Below are 16,244 nucleotides of genomic sequence, written 5' to 3'. Positions count from 1 at the left end.
TCAACATACAACAATAAAATGACACATGGATTACAAATATAAACACAATTACATTCTTCAAATTTCTGAAAACCAATTTTCAATAAAACACTGTTTATCTCCAAAAACCACATACGGCCACTCTGGTGCAATCCGTAAATTGCTTTGTTAAGCTTACAAACTAGATTTTCTTTCCCTTCTATTGCAAAACCCGGTGGTTGTCTCATAAAGATGCATTCTTTTAGAGGTGCATATAAATAAGCATTTTTTACATCGCACTGCAAATTGAACCAACCTTCTGATATTTTCAAAGAAAAGAAAAATAGAACCAATGAAAAATGAATCGTCGGACTAAAAGTCTGATCGTACGATTCAGGGGATTGTGCATATCCCTGAGCAAAAAGTCTCCCATGATACCTAACAATTTTTCCTGATTCATCTCTTTTAACATTGAAAACCCATCTTGATCTGATTGGTTTTTCATTTGCAGGCAAAGATGTTAAATCCCACACTTTTCTAGAATGCATAACCTCTAATTCATCCCTCATTGAATCTAACCACTGGTCCTTTTGCTTGGATTTAAGAACCTGTTTGTAATTCTTAGGAATTACAATTTCATCATCTAGTCATAAGTTACATGAATTTAAATGAACAGTTTGATCAGAAATTTCACTTTGATATAGATTTTTACCATTAAAATCAAATAAATGTGGCTTAAACAAAATAGCATTTATAGAACAATATTTTTCAACATCATTTAAAGAACGCAATTGTTTAGAAGAATGTTTCTCATAAAAATAAATATCAGTAGGAGATTTATCTGACCTTGGGATTGCTTTCCTCACCCATTCTGTTTCACGCAGCTGGGCGCGTGTTGGGTTTTCCCCATTTTCACTCAAGTCAGAATTCGAATCTGATTCATCCCCGCTCGTCTCGCTTTCACTCTCATCAGAAGATAAGAATTTAGACGGCGTACTCGGGCTTTCACTTCCGTTATCCGATTCGGAATTCGATTCATTTTCTGAATTTTCAGAATCTGATTGAATATTTGACCATTTGAGACAGGGACCCAGCACAGCTCCACTAGAATCACTCTCTGATATATTTTAAAAAGTTTCTTTGTAATAAACATTTTCATTAAAATTTACATTTATACTTTCAAAAATTTTTCCGCTTTCGGGAATCCAGATACGAAAACCCTTAGTGTTAAATGAATAGCCCAAAAATATACCTTTTTTGACTTTAACATCAAGTTTATGTCTCTGCTGACGGGGTGTTCCAAGATAACACAAAACACCGAAAGGTTTGACGTGCCTAGCACTTGGCTTACGTCCACCATATAACTCAAAAGGTGTTTTAGTTTGTCCTGAGTGACAAATCCTATTCCAAGTTTAATTGAAATAAAGCATAGCATCCGGCCAAAATCTTTTACTTAGCCCGCTTTCTTCCAATAATACTGTTGCATCATTAGCGGCGGAGCGATTGTACACTTCGGCCAAACCATTCATCTCTGGACTGAAAATATTGGTTAACTCATGTTTTATACCGTTATCCAAACAATAATTGTCAAAAACTTTATTTACGAATTCTCCCCCGTTGTCAGTTCTAACAGCTTTTACTTTGAGATTTAAAAATCTTTCAGCACGCTTTATGTGCCTTATGAAAGTTTCTGGTACTTTGTTCTTTTCACTAATTGGATACAAAGCAGATTTACGTGAAAAATCATCAATGATTGATAAATAAAAACGTTCCCCCTTATTTCCCTTAATATTACATGGACCCCACACATCAGCATGAAGTAATTCGAGGGGACACTTGGACCGTATTTTACCTATTGGTTTAAATGAAACACGTTTAAATTTACCAATTTTACAATTTTCACAATCTATTTTTACATTTTTGAATTTAGGCAGGCCATGGACACACTCAAATTCACCGCTCTTTCTGATACTATCGGTGTTAATATGTGCCAGCCTTCTATGCCACAATTCTAATTTTTCTACATTAGAGCATTCAATTTTCTCATTTTCGAAATGATCATTACTTTTATTTGGTTTTATATTTTCTTGATACGATTTATTATACAAAATTTGAGGTTTTACAAAATAAATGCCATTTCTTAAAATTGCTCTAAATATAAATCCATTTCGACCAGATATCGCCACGGAGCCGTTTCCCCCTTCAAACTTAGCACCCCCCTTATTGAATTTAGTACCCGATAACAAATTTTGACGCAGATTAGGAGAGTACATTACATCTTTTAAAACAATGATAGTATCATCAAACTTTAATTTCACAGTTCCCATCCCCAAAATGGGGAAAGTTTCATTTCTAACGGCTACAGCCATTTCTTTGTTTCGCAATGGTTTAAAGTCCTCAAAAGTACTATGAATGTTGACGAAATGATGGGTGGAACCAGTGTCGAAAATAAATTCATCTGGGTCTTCTGATACTTCATTTAGATGTACTTCGGAAATGAAAAAGTTCTGGTACTTACACGCTTCCTTTTCCACTGATGGGGAACTGCACCTTGCAGTTTTCTTGCTCGCCTTCCTCTTATTCCGGATTGGTGATCTTGACTTTCTGTTTCGTTGTTCGAGGTCCTTGTCAACACTCTTATAGCCGGGTTTATTACAATTAAAACAAACTAGTTTCCCTTTTACTCCTTTCTTGTCAAAGTTACCCAGTTTCTTTACAAAGTTAACCCTGCCGATAATTTTATCATCCTCATCTTTTAGTCGAATTCGCGATTCCTCGGCAATAAGTTCGCTGACTACTTTATTAAATGTGAATTCCTGTGCAGTAGTTCTAAGAATAACTTGACAAATATTGTCAAATTCTGAGGGCAAATGACGCAAAATTTGAAAAATCAAATAATTTTCAGAGAAATTCGCGTCTATAGCATTAATTCTTTCGAAAATTTGCCGAGTACGTGCAGCGAAAAGATTTATCGACTCTTCCTCTTTTATACGACATTGGGATAATTCCGAAAACAATGTCATATGCTGACAACGATTGTCAGGAAAGAAGTGATCTTTCAAAGCCTTCCAGGCATCGGCCGCGTTAACCTGATTTTCGATTATCTTTTTGAAATTTTTCTCCAAATTTAAATAAATTATGGATAGGGCCACATCTTGTCGATTTTGAAAATTACGAATCTCTTGCTCAGTAGCCTTTTTTCATCATTAGAAAAAGGTTCTTTTTCAATGCCATTTACAATCTTCCACAGACCTTGTTCCATTATGACAAATTTAATATCCGATGGCCAACTCACATAGTTGTCAGACCTTAATTTTTCGATAGGAACACTCTGGGATGCCATGATTGATAAGAACATGAAAAACGCCAAAAAAAAAAATAAATAAATAAAAAAAACCTAATTTCAAAAAAAAAAAACAACCAACAAAATCTCAAAATATCCCCGAAAAAAAACCTAAAAAGTGCAACTGTTACAGCTTCCCCCCTGGAACAAGTCCAGGTCTTCCGCTGAATTTAGCAGCCACTATTCTGCCTAACACCAAACCAACTATATCCCCCCATAAAATGCAAACGAAACGTCTGAGAAAAGTTTACACTACACATGGCTTAAAGATTCGATACAAATTTCCAAAAAGTAAAAGAAAAACTTCTATTTTCACAGTTTTCATTCAATGCCGATGCGGGGAAAACAATTTGAAAAGATTTCCAAACACTTGTCATCTACCGATTCAGCAAAAAGACAAGTCAGTTACAACATTCCATTTCATCACAAAAACACGAAGTCTAATACTCTACTCTGCTGACAATTCGAAAACATCTTAATACATTTATATTACTCATGATACTGAACACGTAATTATTATGATACAATTGGGTAGGGCTGGGCCCATAACCCTTATGATAACTTACGATGTTTAAACGAAAAGCCGAAAGGCTAAATTTCGTAAGTCAGTCAACAATGTTACATGCTTATACAAGCAGAGATAATATCACACAGTGGAAGGTGCAGAATCAAATGTTAATGTGAAGAAATGAACATTGGAAACTTGTTTAAAATCTTACCAAAAATTTATTGGTCCATAGAAACTAAAATAAATAAACTAACAAAATAAGTTTATAAGAATAAACCCTGGCCATAAGTGGAGGCGGAGTTCGCAACTCCCCAACACCTATCGGACCTAACTCACAAGAGGCTGACGAACACAAAAGAGAGAGAGAGAACCATTGGAATCGTTCACTATTTATACTTGCCTCATTTGCATATGATTGGGCATCAAAGGATGCCAACCTAAAACTGAAACTTTACACGTTCCGAAAGAGTTGAGAAGTTAATTTAATTTGAATAAAGTAAATTTTATATTACATTACATTAGGAATGAGAACGCGGATAAATATCGTTTACCGATGTCTATCAGGACTGACTCAACGAAATTAGGCGCAAGAGAAAAGGCTCTTTCTTCCAGCCGAGTGGCATGCTAATTTTCAACTCCATGGCGGCGCACAAGACCGACGCTGTGAAGGAGGGCGCTCGGACATGTTCGGCTTCCCTAGCCGTCATCCGGGGGGGGGGGGGGGGGGCTGACAAAGAAATTACAGCCGTTGGATTTGGCTCCCAATCATGCCTTCAAGTGCCACATGCGGCAACAATGGGAGTCATGGATGGCAAACGGTCTTCACGACTACACGAAGGGCGGCAACCTCAGGAAAGCGTCGTTCGGAGAAGTGGCCAAGTGGGTGGATGCAGCTTGGAATGCTGTGAAGCCTAGCACCATCATTTCCGGCTTCGCGCAGCCAGGAATAATTCCCCCAGTCCCGGATGTAGCAGAGGAAGATGGCGATTCCGACGATGGAGAAAATAGTCCGGAGTTAGATGAAGGCTTCTTGGGGCTGTTTGCGTCGGACAGCGAGGAGAGTGTTGGCATAAAATATTATTTTATTTTATTTTTTTTCTCGGTCCACAGCCGATAATTTAAAGAAAATAATTTAAAGTTAAATGTACCTACTTTAAGCCCAGTCTGGTAAAAGTAGAACTTGTCAACTAGTTGGTGCTAACACTTCAATCGACAATTCCCCCACGCCATAATTAATGGCGACTGTTTACTGAAACCATTGAAGATTGCATGTCCCGATGTGTCGATTCAGAAAAAGTTGAGTTGTCAGCTGATTGATTCGAATTAATTCCACTTGTCGACCGCACGTGCTATGGAGAGGAGTACGAATATTCGCGGCAGTGGAATAAACAAATGAGTGATGGTTGAAGTAGAAGTTAGTGTGGTGACGTCATCGAGGCATGGAATCTCATTGGCTGATAAAACATATATATTGTGGCGAGTGGCAGCACTCTGGGCAGTCTCTCGCTTCTCTCAACGATCCCCAGTTGTTTTGATCGTGAAGCCTAGTCCGGCTCACGTGTGGGGGGGGGGGTTTCCCCGCGATGCTAGCGGGGTTTTTTTGTGGTGTGTAAATCTAAATCTTCCAAGTCCTGGAATTAGTATGAGTCCAGGTGAAGAAACACTTGTGTTGTGTCCGGCCAATTAATATTGCCGGGGAAGTGAGTTCCTATATGTCTACCTGAGATGTTCACCGATCTACGAACTGTCTAATGTTGCCTTCCCATTACGGACGTTCCTGAAGTGTGATCCGGGGGGACCTTTTGTGTTGCTTCAAGTTGATCCTTCGGACTGGCCAGCGACTACATCGACATATTGGTGACATTTTTCCTTTATTTACTGGAACCACTTTTGTTATGATATTTTGGGGGTGTTATTTTATGGGGATGTTATAAAAATTCTAGTCATATTTAATAAATGTATTTTTCTGAAACATGTTTTTTTGCTTGTCTCCAACTTGACATTACACGGCCAGTTAATGTTGGCTTAGTTTAAATATCTTAACCTTTGGATTTTAAACTTAACTTTAATTATGCCAACAGAGAGTGAATTCGACGGATTCTGAATCGCCGATTCGTAGTGGATGCGACCCACTTACCAAAGCGTGCCTATAGTGGATGCGACCCACTGATCAAAGCGTGCCTATAGTGGCGCCGACCACTTAAAAAAACGTGGAGCGCTATGAGGAGATGGGTCCGCGTCCCGCGATCTGGATAACCAACCAATGTCTCCTCCCCAGGTATTTAGATTATATTAATAGTAAAAATTTCTATTGTTAGGTTAATTAAAAATATTTCTTTTATTTACATTTCATTCCAGCCTTTTTTTACTACTAACTGTGCTTTTAAGTTGTTTAATGGCGGGAGCGGCGCTTATACCGGGTGCGGCGCTTATATTAAATTATTTTTTGGGGTAGAAAATATTACGATGCGGCGCATACACCGGGTGCGGCGCTTATTCCCGAAAATACGGTAGTTGTATTTTATTTTTAGTCTAGTTGTATTGTATTATTTTAGTTCAGTTGCAAAATACAGTTGATATTTTAACTTACATAAGGTACATTTTTAAAATTTCACAAGGGTCTTAAAATATTGACTTATTGTTGTTTGAGTAAGAGAATTTGAAAGTAAAGATTGAGAAATCCCTAATTTAATTGCAACATCACACTAACTACATTTAGGAAACTTGTCATACTTATTCAAAATTTCGGATTAATCTTTCACACTCAAGTCATCACGACTTGCTAGCTAACAATTTTAATTTAATTGTAAAAATGAACTGTCAACCCCTGTAGATAGCTGAATGTGCACGAACTGATTGAAACTCAGTGGCCTGGCTGCAAGTCGAAACAGATATGCGAAGTGGAAACAGGCTGCTAAATATATGGCTCTGAAACAGTTCTCTTGTGGCTGCTTCATTCTTCTTTTTTTTTTTCATTCAACTAACTCCCCCAAGAAAAAAAAACGTACAACCTTCACCTTTTTTTTTCCGTTTTTGTTTATGTGAATTTGTTATTTTATTAGTGCTGCACTGTTTTAAATCTTGAAAGAAAAAAAAAATTCCTGGTTCTATTCAGAGAAGAATTGGCATATGCTCTCTAAAATTTTGATTTTATAAAACGGCGAGGATGATTTTATTAAAGGATAACTCTAACATATTTTGATATAGTAATGATTCTGTTCTTCCAGATTTGATTTTATAAACCGGCTGATTTTATAATCCAGTGATTTTGTTAGTGGCGGGCACTGTAATTTTTCTTGTTGGGACCTATGCAATTGAGCTGAATGTTATTAAATGAATATTCATATTTTTTGACTGTTTCATTTGTTTTGTTATGTTGGAGAAGTTGATAACTGATTTTGGAGCATATCAAAAGTGTCTTCTATTAGGCAACTTGCATTGAAAGACTAAAAACTGTATTTTTCTTTTCCTTTGCCTCACTAAATATTTATGAATTTACCACACTTTTTTGAATAACAGAATTCTCGTCTTTAGTGCTTTTATCACCAGAAGCTATCTTGCTTTGCACATGAAAAGATTGAAAAAAAAAAAAAAAACTTAATGTTGCCAAAAAACAAAAAACAGATTTTTGATTAAAAAAAATATTTCCAGATTTTATTTATTTTTTTTTGAGGTTGGCAACCCTGATTATGTTTTCAGCAATGAAATTAAATCTTTCTCTAAACACTTATATGCTATGATCTCCCACATCAAATTTGGTAAATATTTTTTGAAGAATTTGAAGAAAAAAAAAATTACAATAGGAGAGGATAGATAATTACAAAAGCCATTTATTTCTTATTTTTCACTGGTTTCAAGAAGCCACCCTGCATAATATCTTTGTTAAAGTACTTTGAATTCTACTGTGAATTTGGTCTCCCATGAAAATTTCAAACAGATTTAAATGTATGACTTAAACATTTTGTATGTTTTTCTGTTTTTAAATTTCCATATTTACTGCTCTCATTTTTACTTCCTTTTACAAAAAAGGAAGTATTGTATTCGCGAAAAAATTTTTACTCAAAAATCGCCCTTAATTTCCATTTTGCTCACCCCCAAATGAATGTTGAGTTTTTTTTTCGATTCGACCACATGCGGAAAAGTGCCTAAGAATGTATAGACACGCGAAATATCCATTTTGACCATCACCGAGGTAATTACAACGACTTTTCTCGTGACGTCTGTATGTATGTGCGTATGTGTGTATGTGCGTATGTGCGTATGTATCTCGCATAACTCAAAAATGGTATGCCCTAGAAAGTTGAAATTTGGTACATAGACTCGTAGTGGGGTCTAGTTGTGCACCTCCCCTTTTGGTTGCTTTCGGATGTTCCTAAGGGGGTCTTTTGCACCTTTTTGGGGGGAAATCATTGTTAATTTCGATGTAAACTCAAGTGGCGTTATAATTTGTCGGACACTTGGCGATATATCGCCAGTCTTTTGGTCGCCAAGTTTTGTCGCCAACTTGGCGACAAATTTGGCGGAGTTTTTTTTTTTTTGGTTTCAATTTGGCCATTGTTGGTGATATTTAGAGAATAAATATTGAATCACATTAAAATAGCAAATAATGGGGAAATGACATTAAATTGGAGTAAAAGGAAGTCATGTGATGCACACATCAGCTCGTTTCTTTTCAGCAATCTCATGTATGTTGTGAGAAAAATGTACAATTTTTAGTAAAATTTAGAATATGAAACTTGGTGAGCAGTTTTTTGTATGATGATTACTTTCCATACTCCCTGAGTTTAAAATTTTATACCATCATTCTAATCATTTTTATAAAAATTAAAGATAAAAATAAATTTTAAGTAAGAATTTGTAATAGCTAGTTTAGTTGTTAATATCTCAAATCGTGTGTCGACTTTAGACATTTCAAGGGATTTTAAGTTGGCGAAACCAAGAGAGCTGACTATACTACTCTGATAATTGTGTGTGTGTTTTGCTTTGAGTTTTATATTTAGTTACTCAGTTTAGTACTAATATGAGTGCATAAATATATCAAAGATGGGGACTTAAGAATCCATATCCATCAATTAAAACATATGCATGTTTTTTTTTTTATAAATAGGTGCTGATTGTTACCAATTAAGCATTGAAAGTGGTGATATCCTTAGTGTAAATGAATTAGAGAAGGTACATTTTAGTTATCTTTTTAATGCTATTGATCAGGTCTGTCAGATTTAAAAAAAAAAAAAAAACTAGCTGTTTTTTTTTGTTTAAAACCTTTTAAAAAAGCTGACTTTTCTTTGAAAAAGCCTGCTTTTTTTAAGGAATTTTTTGTATTGTAATTTCATCAAAATGATAGTTATATTTATATCCATAAGGCAGTTATTACTGTATTAACAAATTTCATGAAACAATACTAAAACTTAGGTAGTTGTTAGATAACATTGTACAGTACAAGTATTAAAAGAAAAAAAAACTATTACTATTCATTTGGAAATTAGTCTTGTTAAATGGAATTTAAATGACTTACATTGTGCTTTAGTTTTCTGACAGGAGCCAAAGCTTTAAAAAGAAAAACAAAAATAAAAAAAAACTGCCAAATGACATCCAATTTTTACAGGGTGCATCAAGCAGCTTTTTCCGCTTGTCTAATTCACTGCCTCACGTAAGCTACTTATAGTGTGGTATGTGCACACATAACGCATGATGTATATGTCTAATTTTTCGTTTTCAGCAGATCGTCCAGGGCAGACCCGAATACTCGCTCATCTGGTTACCAGACGAATGCTCTACCGATCGAGCTATTCAGCACTGTTGCTCGCAGCTCAAGTTAAACTTATAAATTTATCTGAAAAACTTAATCCGATGATTTCAAACAGGTTTTTTTGACAGAAAAGATAATTTTAAGACCATGGGTCTATTTTTCGTCATTAGTTAGTTCAATAAGCTTTAAAATGAGGTATAAATCAAAGAAATCAATCAAGAATTGAAGAAGATTTTGGGTAGGAACAAAAAACAGGCTACAAAGATAGTATATAAGGATATTTTTGAAAAAATATGATGCTTAGCCTCCTGGGGAGAAGGGGTTGCTCTATTGGAAAGGTGGCTCAAATTTGATAACAATTGTAGTGAAATAAAAATACTATGCCTATGAAAGTGCAAAGGTTTAATCTCCTCTTTATTTTTGATTTTAACAATTTAATTTTAAAAGTTAAAATTTTTGGATGATACACTATGCTTCATTGGATCATTGGTAATTCTTTCATAGTCCTCATTGTTTTGAAATGATCAAACAGCTTACATATTTCAGTATAATTTTTTCGCAAAAGTCTACTTGGTCAAGAACTGAATGATATAGTAAATAATACAACTTTTTACACTTTTGCAACTATTCGTAACTACAGTGAATATTGCTAATGTAATGCTGAAAGTGATTTTTGAAGGTATACATTGTTGTTCTAGGCTTTGAACAATTTCCTGCCAAAAGCAGCTTTTTTCTGTCATGGCGACAGTAGTACTGGAGTGTTACAACCTTTAGATGGGTTTGCTGGTGTTCTCAAAAAGTAAATTTGCTCTTTATTTTAAAATTCTCATTTTTACATTAATATATTTGAGAACATTTATTAATATGGATAACTTAAATAACACTTAACAGATGAGTCATTCCATGTCAAATCAACCACAAAAATGGGATTTTAGCACCCACTGTCTTGGATATGGATGAAATTTGACATACCTCTCTCTTTTCAAGTAAAAAGCAACCCCCCCCCCAAGTATTTTTTCTTTCAACCTCAATGTGTCTTGATTTTAGCCTTTTGAAATTTTGCATAATAGTTTTCCTTGATATGATTTTTTTTTTAAATTTTTAATATGAAAATTGAAATTTGGATATAATTTTTTTTCATAAAAAGTGTTGTCAAAATTCTGAATTGCGACATGAGCGTCAGCTTTAAAAATAATTTAGAATCAGAATTCTCAGTAATTATAACAAAATTTTTAATATAAACTGTGTTGAATGACTGCAAGACTTGAAAGTGAGCTAGGTTTAATTCAAAATATTTGCTTCTATCGAGAAACGTATATTGGTATTTATTATAGGATTTATAATATTTTATTTGAACTGCACTTTTGCAAGGGTCTGGCCAGAGGATATTTGGGTCCGTTAACAAACCCTTCACAAAAATACGATCAACCAAAACGGACCTTTCACAAAATCCCGATCAATCAAAATGACCCTTCACAAAATTCTGATAAACAAGAAGGGATCTTTCACAAATTGTTTATTGAAAGAGCAAATTTAAAAGTAAAATAACGCATATTTCCGTGTATAAAACCGATAAATTTTTTAACCTTTTTAAAAGTCAAATTAGAGGAATCAGCTTATACAAAATTTTCTAATTTTGAAAAGAAAAAAAATTGGCACTCTTGTGATGCTCCTGCAAGCGTTAAATAATTGCTACTGCCAAATAAATATAATGCTTGTTGTTTTTTTCTTGAAAAGAAATTAACAGCTGAAATTAAGTTTGGTTTTAAATAATTTTGTTTGTTTGTTTTATCAAGTTAATTAGCAGCTGTGTTGTTGTAAACTTTTCTGAAAAGGCGAACGGTAAACACTTTTCTCCCAGCTCATGATTTAATAAACAATAATAATATACATCAGCGAAATGAACTTAGCATTGCAAAGGGATGGTAAGGGTGGGGGAAAAATATGATTGCTTCAGATAGGGTTACAAACTTCAAAATTATCCCCACTTATCATCTGGCATTAAATTATATGTTTAAACATTTATAATGACTTGATTAGAAAATATTCTCATCATTTTATTAGCTTGTCAATATTTGCGTTTTTACGGTGGGTGTGGAGCAATGTTTAACTGTTATTTTGGAAGAAAATTATTTGGGTTTGATTTTTCGATGCTAACAAGGATGATAAACTTTAAATAAACTCTTTTACTTACCGTTTTTTTTCTTTAGATTTCTACATTTTGAAAAATGCAATCTTTTAACATCCAATATTAGAATCATGTTTTGTTCTTTTTCAAACTAACTTCGCTTTATTAGGATGCAAATAAAAAGTCTTTTTATTTTTATTAGAACTCTTATTTCAAGTTTTTTTTAAGTAGAATTCCATTTTCTTTCATGAATCAAAAAATAAAATGCTGAATCGATGGTTTATTATTTTTTTTGCTTCAACTGTGTGTCCACAGATATTAATGATATGTTTATCATAGGACTCTAAAATGCAATTTTCAAATAATTTTATCAAAAATATTTCTTTTACAAGCCGTTTTTATACTTTTGAAGCCATCACTTTTGTGATATAGTAATCACATATTTTTCATTGATTCGCGTTTTTATTTCATGTGTTCTGATTTTTTATTTAATGGCGTCGTTTCCGAGTTTTCGGCGACCATGTTTTCCCTTCTTCCTCCCGCGATGTGTTGTCTCCCGCCTTTTTCGCTCATTGGCCGTAGGCGTGGTCTTGTTCGGTGATGTCATTTTCCCGCGTTCCCATTCGCTGCGCTAGGTGATGCCGCGTATGGATATCTGTTTTTCACGCGACCGCGTGGGTTTTTAGTTGGATGTCTCAAAATATTTACGTGGAGAGTCGTGTGCTAGCCGTGATACGTGACGGAGCGTTGGTTGGGAGCACGGACGCTTGACCTGTGAATGAGTCGTATGCAATGGCGACGACTGCGATGCAAAATCTTGATGCATCGGCATAAAAAAGGATGTAAATTGTAAAATAATTGCACAGGAGCCTTAGAGCCCTGTATCTCTAAAAAAATGATAGTTTAGTTACGAATGTGATCCTATATTTAATCTAGTTTTTCTAAAAAAAGATTGAAAAATGTTCGCTTCCACGTGGAAGTAGCTCCGATCATGCACGGATGAAAACCCTTTCTTTTTTTACACGATGATCATTGCATATGATCAGAAAGGACTGGTGATGCACCTGTAGCTGGTGAGACCAGGATAGTGAAAGCGGTACGCGCGGTCGACATGAATTTAGTTCTGATTCCCGCTGCGCCATTTTCGTCCTGTGTAATGGTGATTTCTCCGTCATCGCCGTGGTATAGCGGCCGGCTCCATGGGGTTTTACATCATCTTCCTCGCTGATGTCTCTACGATGAGTTCTTTCGCTGCAACAACAGGTCGCGCCCTTTTTTAAGCCTCCCCATGTACGATGCACATCCCTCTGCTGTGACAACGTAATTCTCTGCAATAGACTGAACTGTGAACTTAACTTACCTAAATTTTTCATATTGTAATCTTTTATATTCCCTTCCATGTTTTGATTACGCCGCGGGAGCTCCCTAGGATCTTGATATTCGTCGTGTAAGTGATGATCATCGGAATAAATTTTCACATGTGACGCGAAATGAGTTGTGCTTATTGTGTCTCCACTACATGGGGGTAAGTCAAACCTTTTCTCTGTGTTCCACGTAGGCACCAAACATTGAGATGTCCTGGAGTTTTGCGGAAACACTTAAAATACGATCGGCCTAAATTTTTTTCCTCATTTGTTTTTTTTTTTTTTTAAATTTAAGTTGGTGGTTCATGTTTTCTAACAAATTCGAAAGAATTAACCACATTTCCACCACAAGTGGTGCCTTTTAACCAGTGTTTTGGTGCTTGCATGGAATTATTTTTAGTGAGATAAATGTGTGCAAAAATATTTGAGATTTTAATTGTTCTTTTGTTATATTGCATAATATGATCTTTTGTATTTTTGATATGCTGTGTAGTATGTTTTATGATAACATTATTGTGTTTCATTTATTAATGGGGGGAAAGTTTTGGTTTTGAAAGTGTTTTTTTTTTTGCACACATTTGTGTTATTGCATGCACAGAGTTACTGTTGCCAGAATTTGTTTATTATGTTTTTATGGTTTTCAATTACCCATGTGAGCAGTTAACGATAATTGGGCTATTTTTGAATTGTGTAATCTCTAATTTGGCATCGTGGATCCTACCACTAAGGGGTGTTACAGTCTCCGAACTCGTGGACTTCCACCACCTTTTGGACTATTAGAAAGTAATTCTGTTAGGCGAGGCAAAATGGCCAATGATAGTCAATCCGACGACGGGATGAATATGCCCAACAATAACAGATCCATAAATTTTCCCATTACAGCTTTTGCTGGGGATCCTGAAAGTTTGGAGTGGTTTTTGTCACAAGTGAGCCAAATGAAAGAGATTAATGGATGGGATGATGCTACTGTCCTTTTTTTTTTGAAAACTAAACTCACGGGGTCTGCACAATTTTATTTTTAAACAAATCCAAGTTGTATGGCAATTGTAAAATTTCATGAAGCATGTGAAAAGTTGCGTGCATTTTTTTCATTACCAGTGATGTCGTCTGTGTCTTTGGCACAATTTCAGGCCATCACACACGTCCAGGGCGAAAATATGCTCAGCCTTGCTCATAGGATCGAAAGAGCGGCTCATCAGGCATACACAAAATTGAAGGATGATAAGGCTTTGTCTCATATTAAGAGTATGCAGTTTATTCAGGCTGTTCCAAAATGCCTTAAGGATAAATTGATTGACTGCGATACTGCTGAATTTCAAGAATTAGTTAACAAAGCCCACAAAATTTTTTGTATGCTTGAGGGATCCCATCTTTCAATGACTAATGCTTTACATACACAGGGCCAGAGCAGTGCAAACCCACAAGTTGAAGCATTGGCTCAACAGGTCCAAAATTTGACTGCGACTTTAGATAAATTTATCAAATCATGTCGCATATGCTCACAGGGAAGCCACCTTTTGTCTGATTGCCCTATGTGGAACTCTCGGAGTAATAAACCTGACTCTTCAAATTCTCGGTCAAATGAATCGACTCGACCCAGTTCTGTTCACTGTTTATTTTGTGGTAAACCAAATCATGTAATGGCTGTGTGCCGGGCATTTTTAGCCACAAACGCCAGTATGCCGAGACCTATTAATCAGGCACCTGAATTTTCTGCTCCTCGATTTCTACATAGGCCAAGATTTGACCCACCTTTTCAACATAACCCTGTTAGGGAAAATTTTCAACCAAATCAATTTGCTCCTCAGCAGTCTTTAAACTTCAGGGGGGTTCATCAATAGGGGATGCCATGACTCCACCCTCCGACACCAATTCTCAAAATGTCCCTAGGTATTCAAATACATATCCCGACTTAAGCAAATTTTTGAATGAGCCAATGGCAAACTCTCCACAGCATGTAGGGGAATTTTTAATGTCCTTTTCGACTCAGGCCGATAAAAAAAAGATTCATGAGTACATATTTAATCCATACACTAACTGCACCCTGCCTATCGTTATTGCTAATTTTGGTGATTTGAATATACCTTTACTCTTAGATAGTGGGTCGACTGTCTGTTTGTTTCCCTGATGTGTTTTTGATGATGTTAAGAGTGCTACTAAATGCAGATATTTATCTCGGGGGGTTCACATCCAAACAATCAATTCAACTCTTAATTTTGCTTGTTGTGCTGAAATTTCATTTAAAGTGGGTAATTTTTTTTTTCAAACATGCCTTTTATGTATCAGATTTTTCGCCAAATTTATTTCAGGGTATTTTAGGGTTTGACTTCATGAAAAAGCACAATGTTATAATCGATCCAAGGAATGATATGGTCACTTTTGACAATATGAAGGCTGCGTTGGTTACTCCGACGGAATTAAAGGGTCAGCCAAAATTAGTTAATGCAATTTGCAATGATAAAATTTTTCCTGTGCACTTAGAAAAAAAATTAATTGTTCCCCCTGGTGAAACTGCACTTGCATTTCTTAAAGTTAAGAATGTATCCCAATTAAATTGTGAATTTTTTTTGATCCTGACATGTCACATCCTGCAATGGAAGTTCATCCCGCAATTCAATCTGTCGAAACATCACGATTTTCTACTTGGTCCGAAATGTTGGAAATATCCCCATTCACATTAATAAGGGGGCAGCTTTTGGTACCGCTTTTTCTGAATTTGAAATTTCAAGACCAAATGATACTTCTGTAAATATTGAAGATCAATTTTGTAATTTAATCACTGTTTCGGAGGAAACTTTAGCTCTTCGTAAAGCTGAACTCTCTCCGTCTGATTTTAAGTTAGATCACCTACCTAATGATAAAAAGGAAATTTTGTTAGATTTGGCTCTTAAAAATTATCCTACATTTAGTAAATCGTTAAAAGCATTAGGGTGTACCGACGTAATTAAACCAACTATTTAATTAAGAAATGAAAACCCAATCCGAACTTTGCCTTTTCCGATCCCGCAGGCACTTAAAGAACAGGTAAAAGATGAACTCGCTGAATTACAGGAGGCTGGAATTATTAAATGGAATGTTAGCTCCTGGCAATGCCCTATGATCCTGGTTCGTAAAAAAAAGACCCTAATAACCCATTAGCTCCTCCAAAGTATCGCATGGCGTTGGACTTACGTTTGCTCAACTCAGTTATTGAG

General features: G+C 35.5%; 1 protein-coding gene across 1 annotated transcript in view; it reads left to right on the top strand.

The window, feature by feature from the left end:
- LOC129218051 (alanine--glyoxylate aminotransferase-like) overlaps positions 1-16,244 on the top strand; it is a 99,754-nt gene that overhangs the window by 26,071 nt on the left and 57,439 nt on the right. The window contains exons 4-5 of the mRNA XM_054852235.1: positions 8,917-8,981; positions 10,257-10,357. Coding sequence (XP_054708210.1) covers positions 8,917-8,981; positions 10,257-10,357 — 166 coding nt within the window. The remainder of the gene's footprint in view (positions 1-8,916; positions 8,982-10,256; positions 10,358-16,244) is intronic.

Source organism: Uloborus diversus, chromosome 3, assembly GCF_026930045.1.
Source record: "Uloborus diversus isolate 005 chromosome 3, Udiv.v.3.1, whole genome shotgun sequence".
Taxonomy (NCBI): domain Eukaryota; kingdom Metazoa; phylum Arthropoda; class Arachnida; order Araneae; family Uloboridae; genus Uloborus; species Uloborus diversus.
The sequence above is the reverse complement of the archived record's forward strand: the minus strand, read 5'-3'. Positions and strand labels throughout refer to the sequence as shown.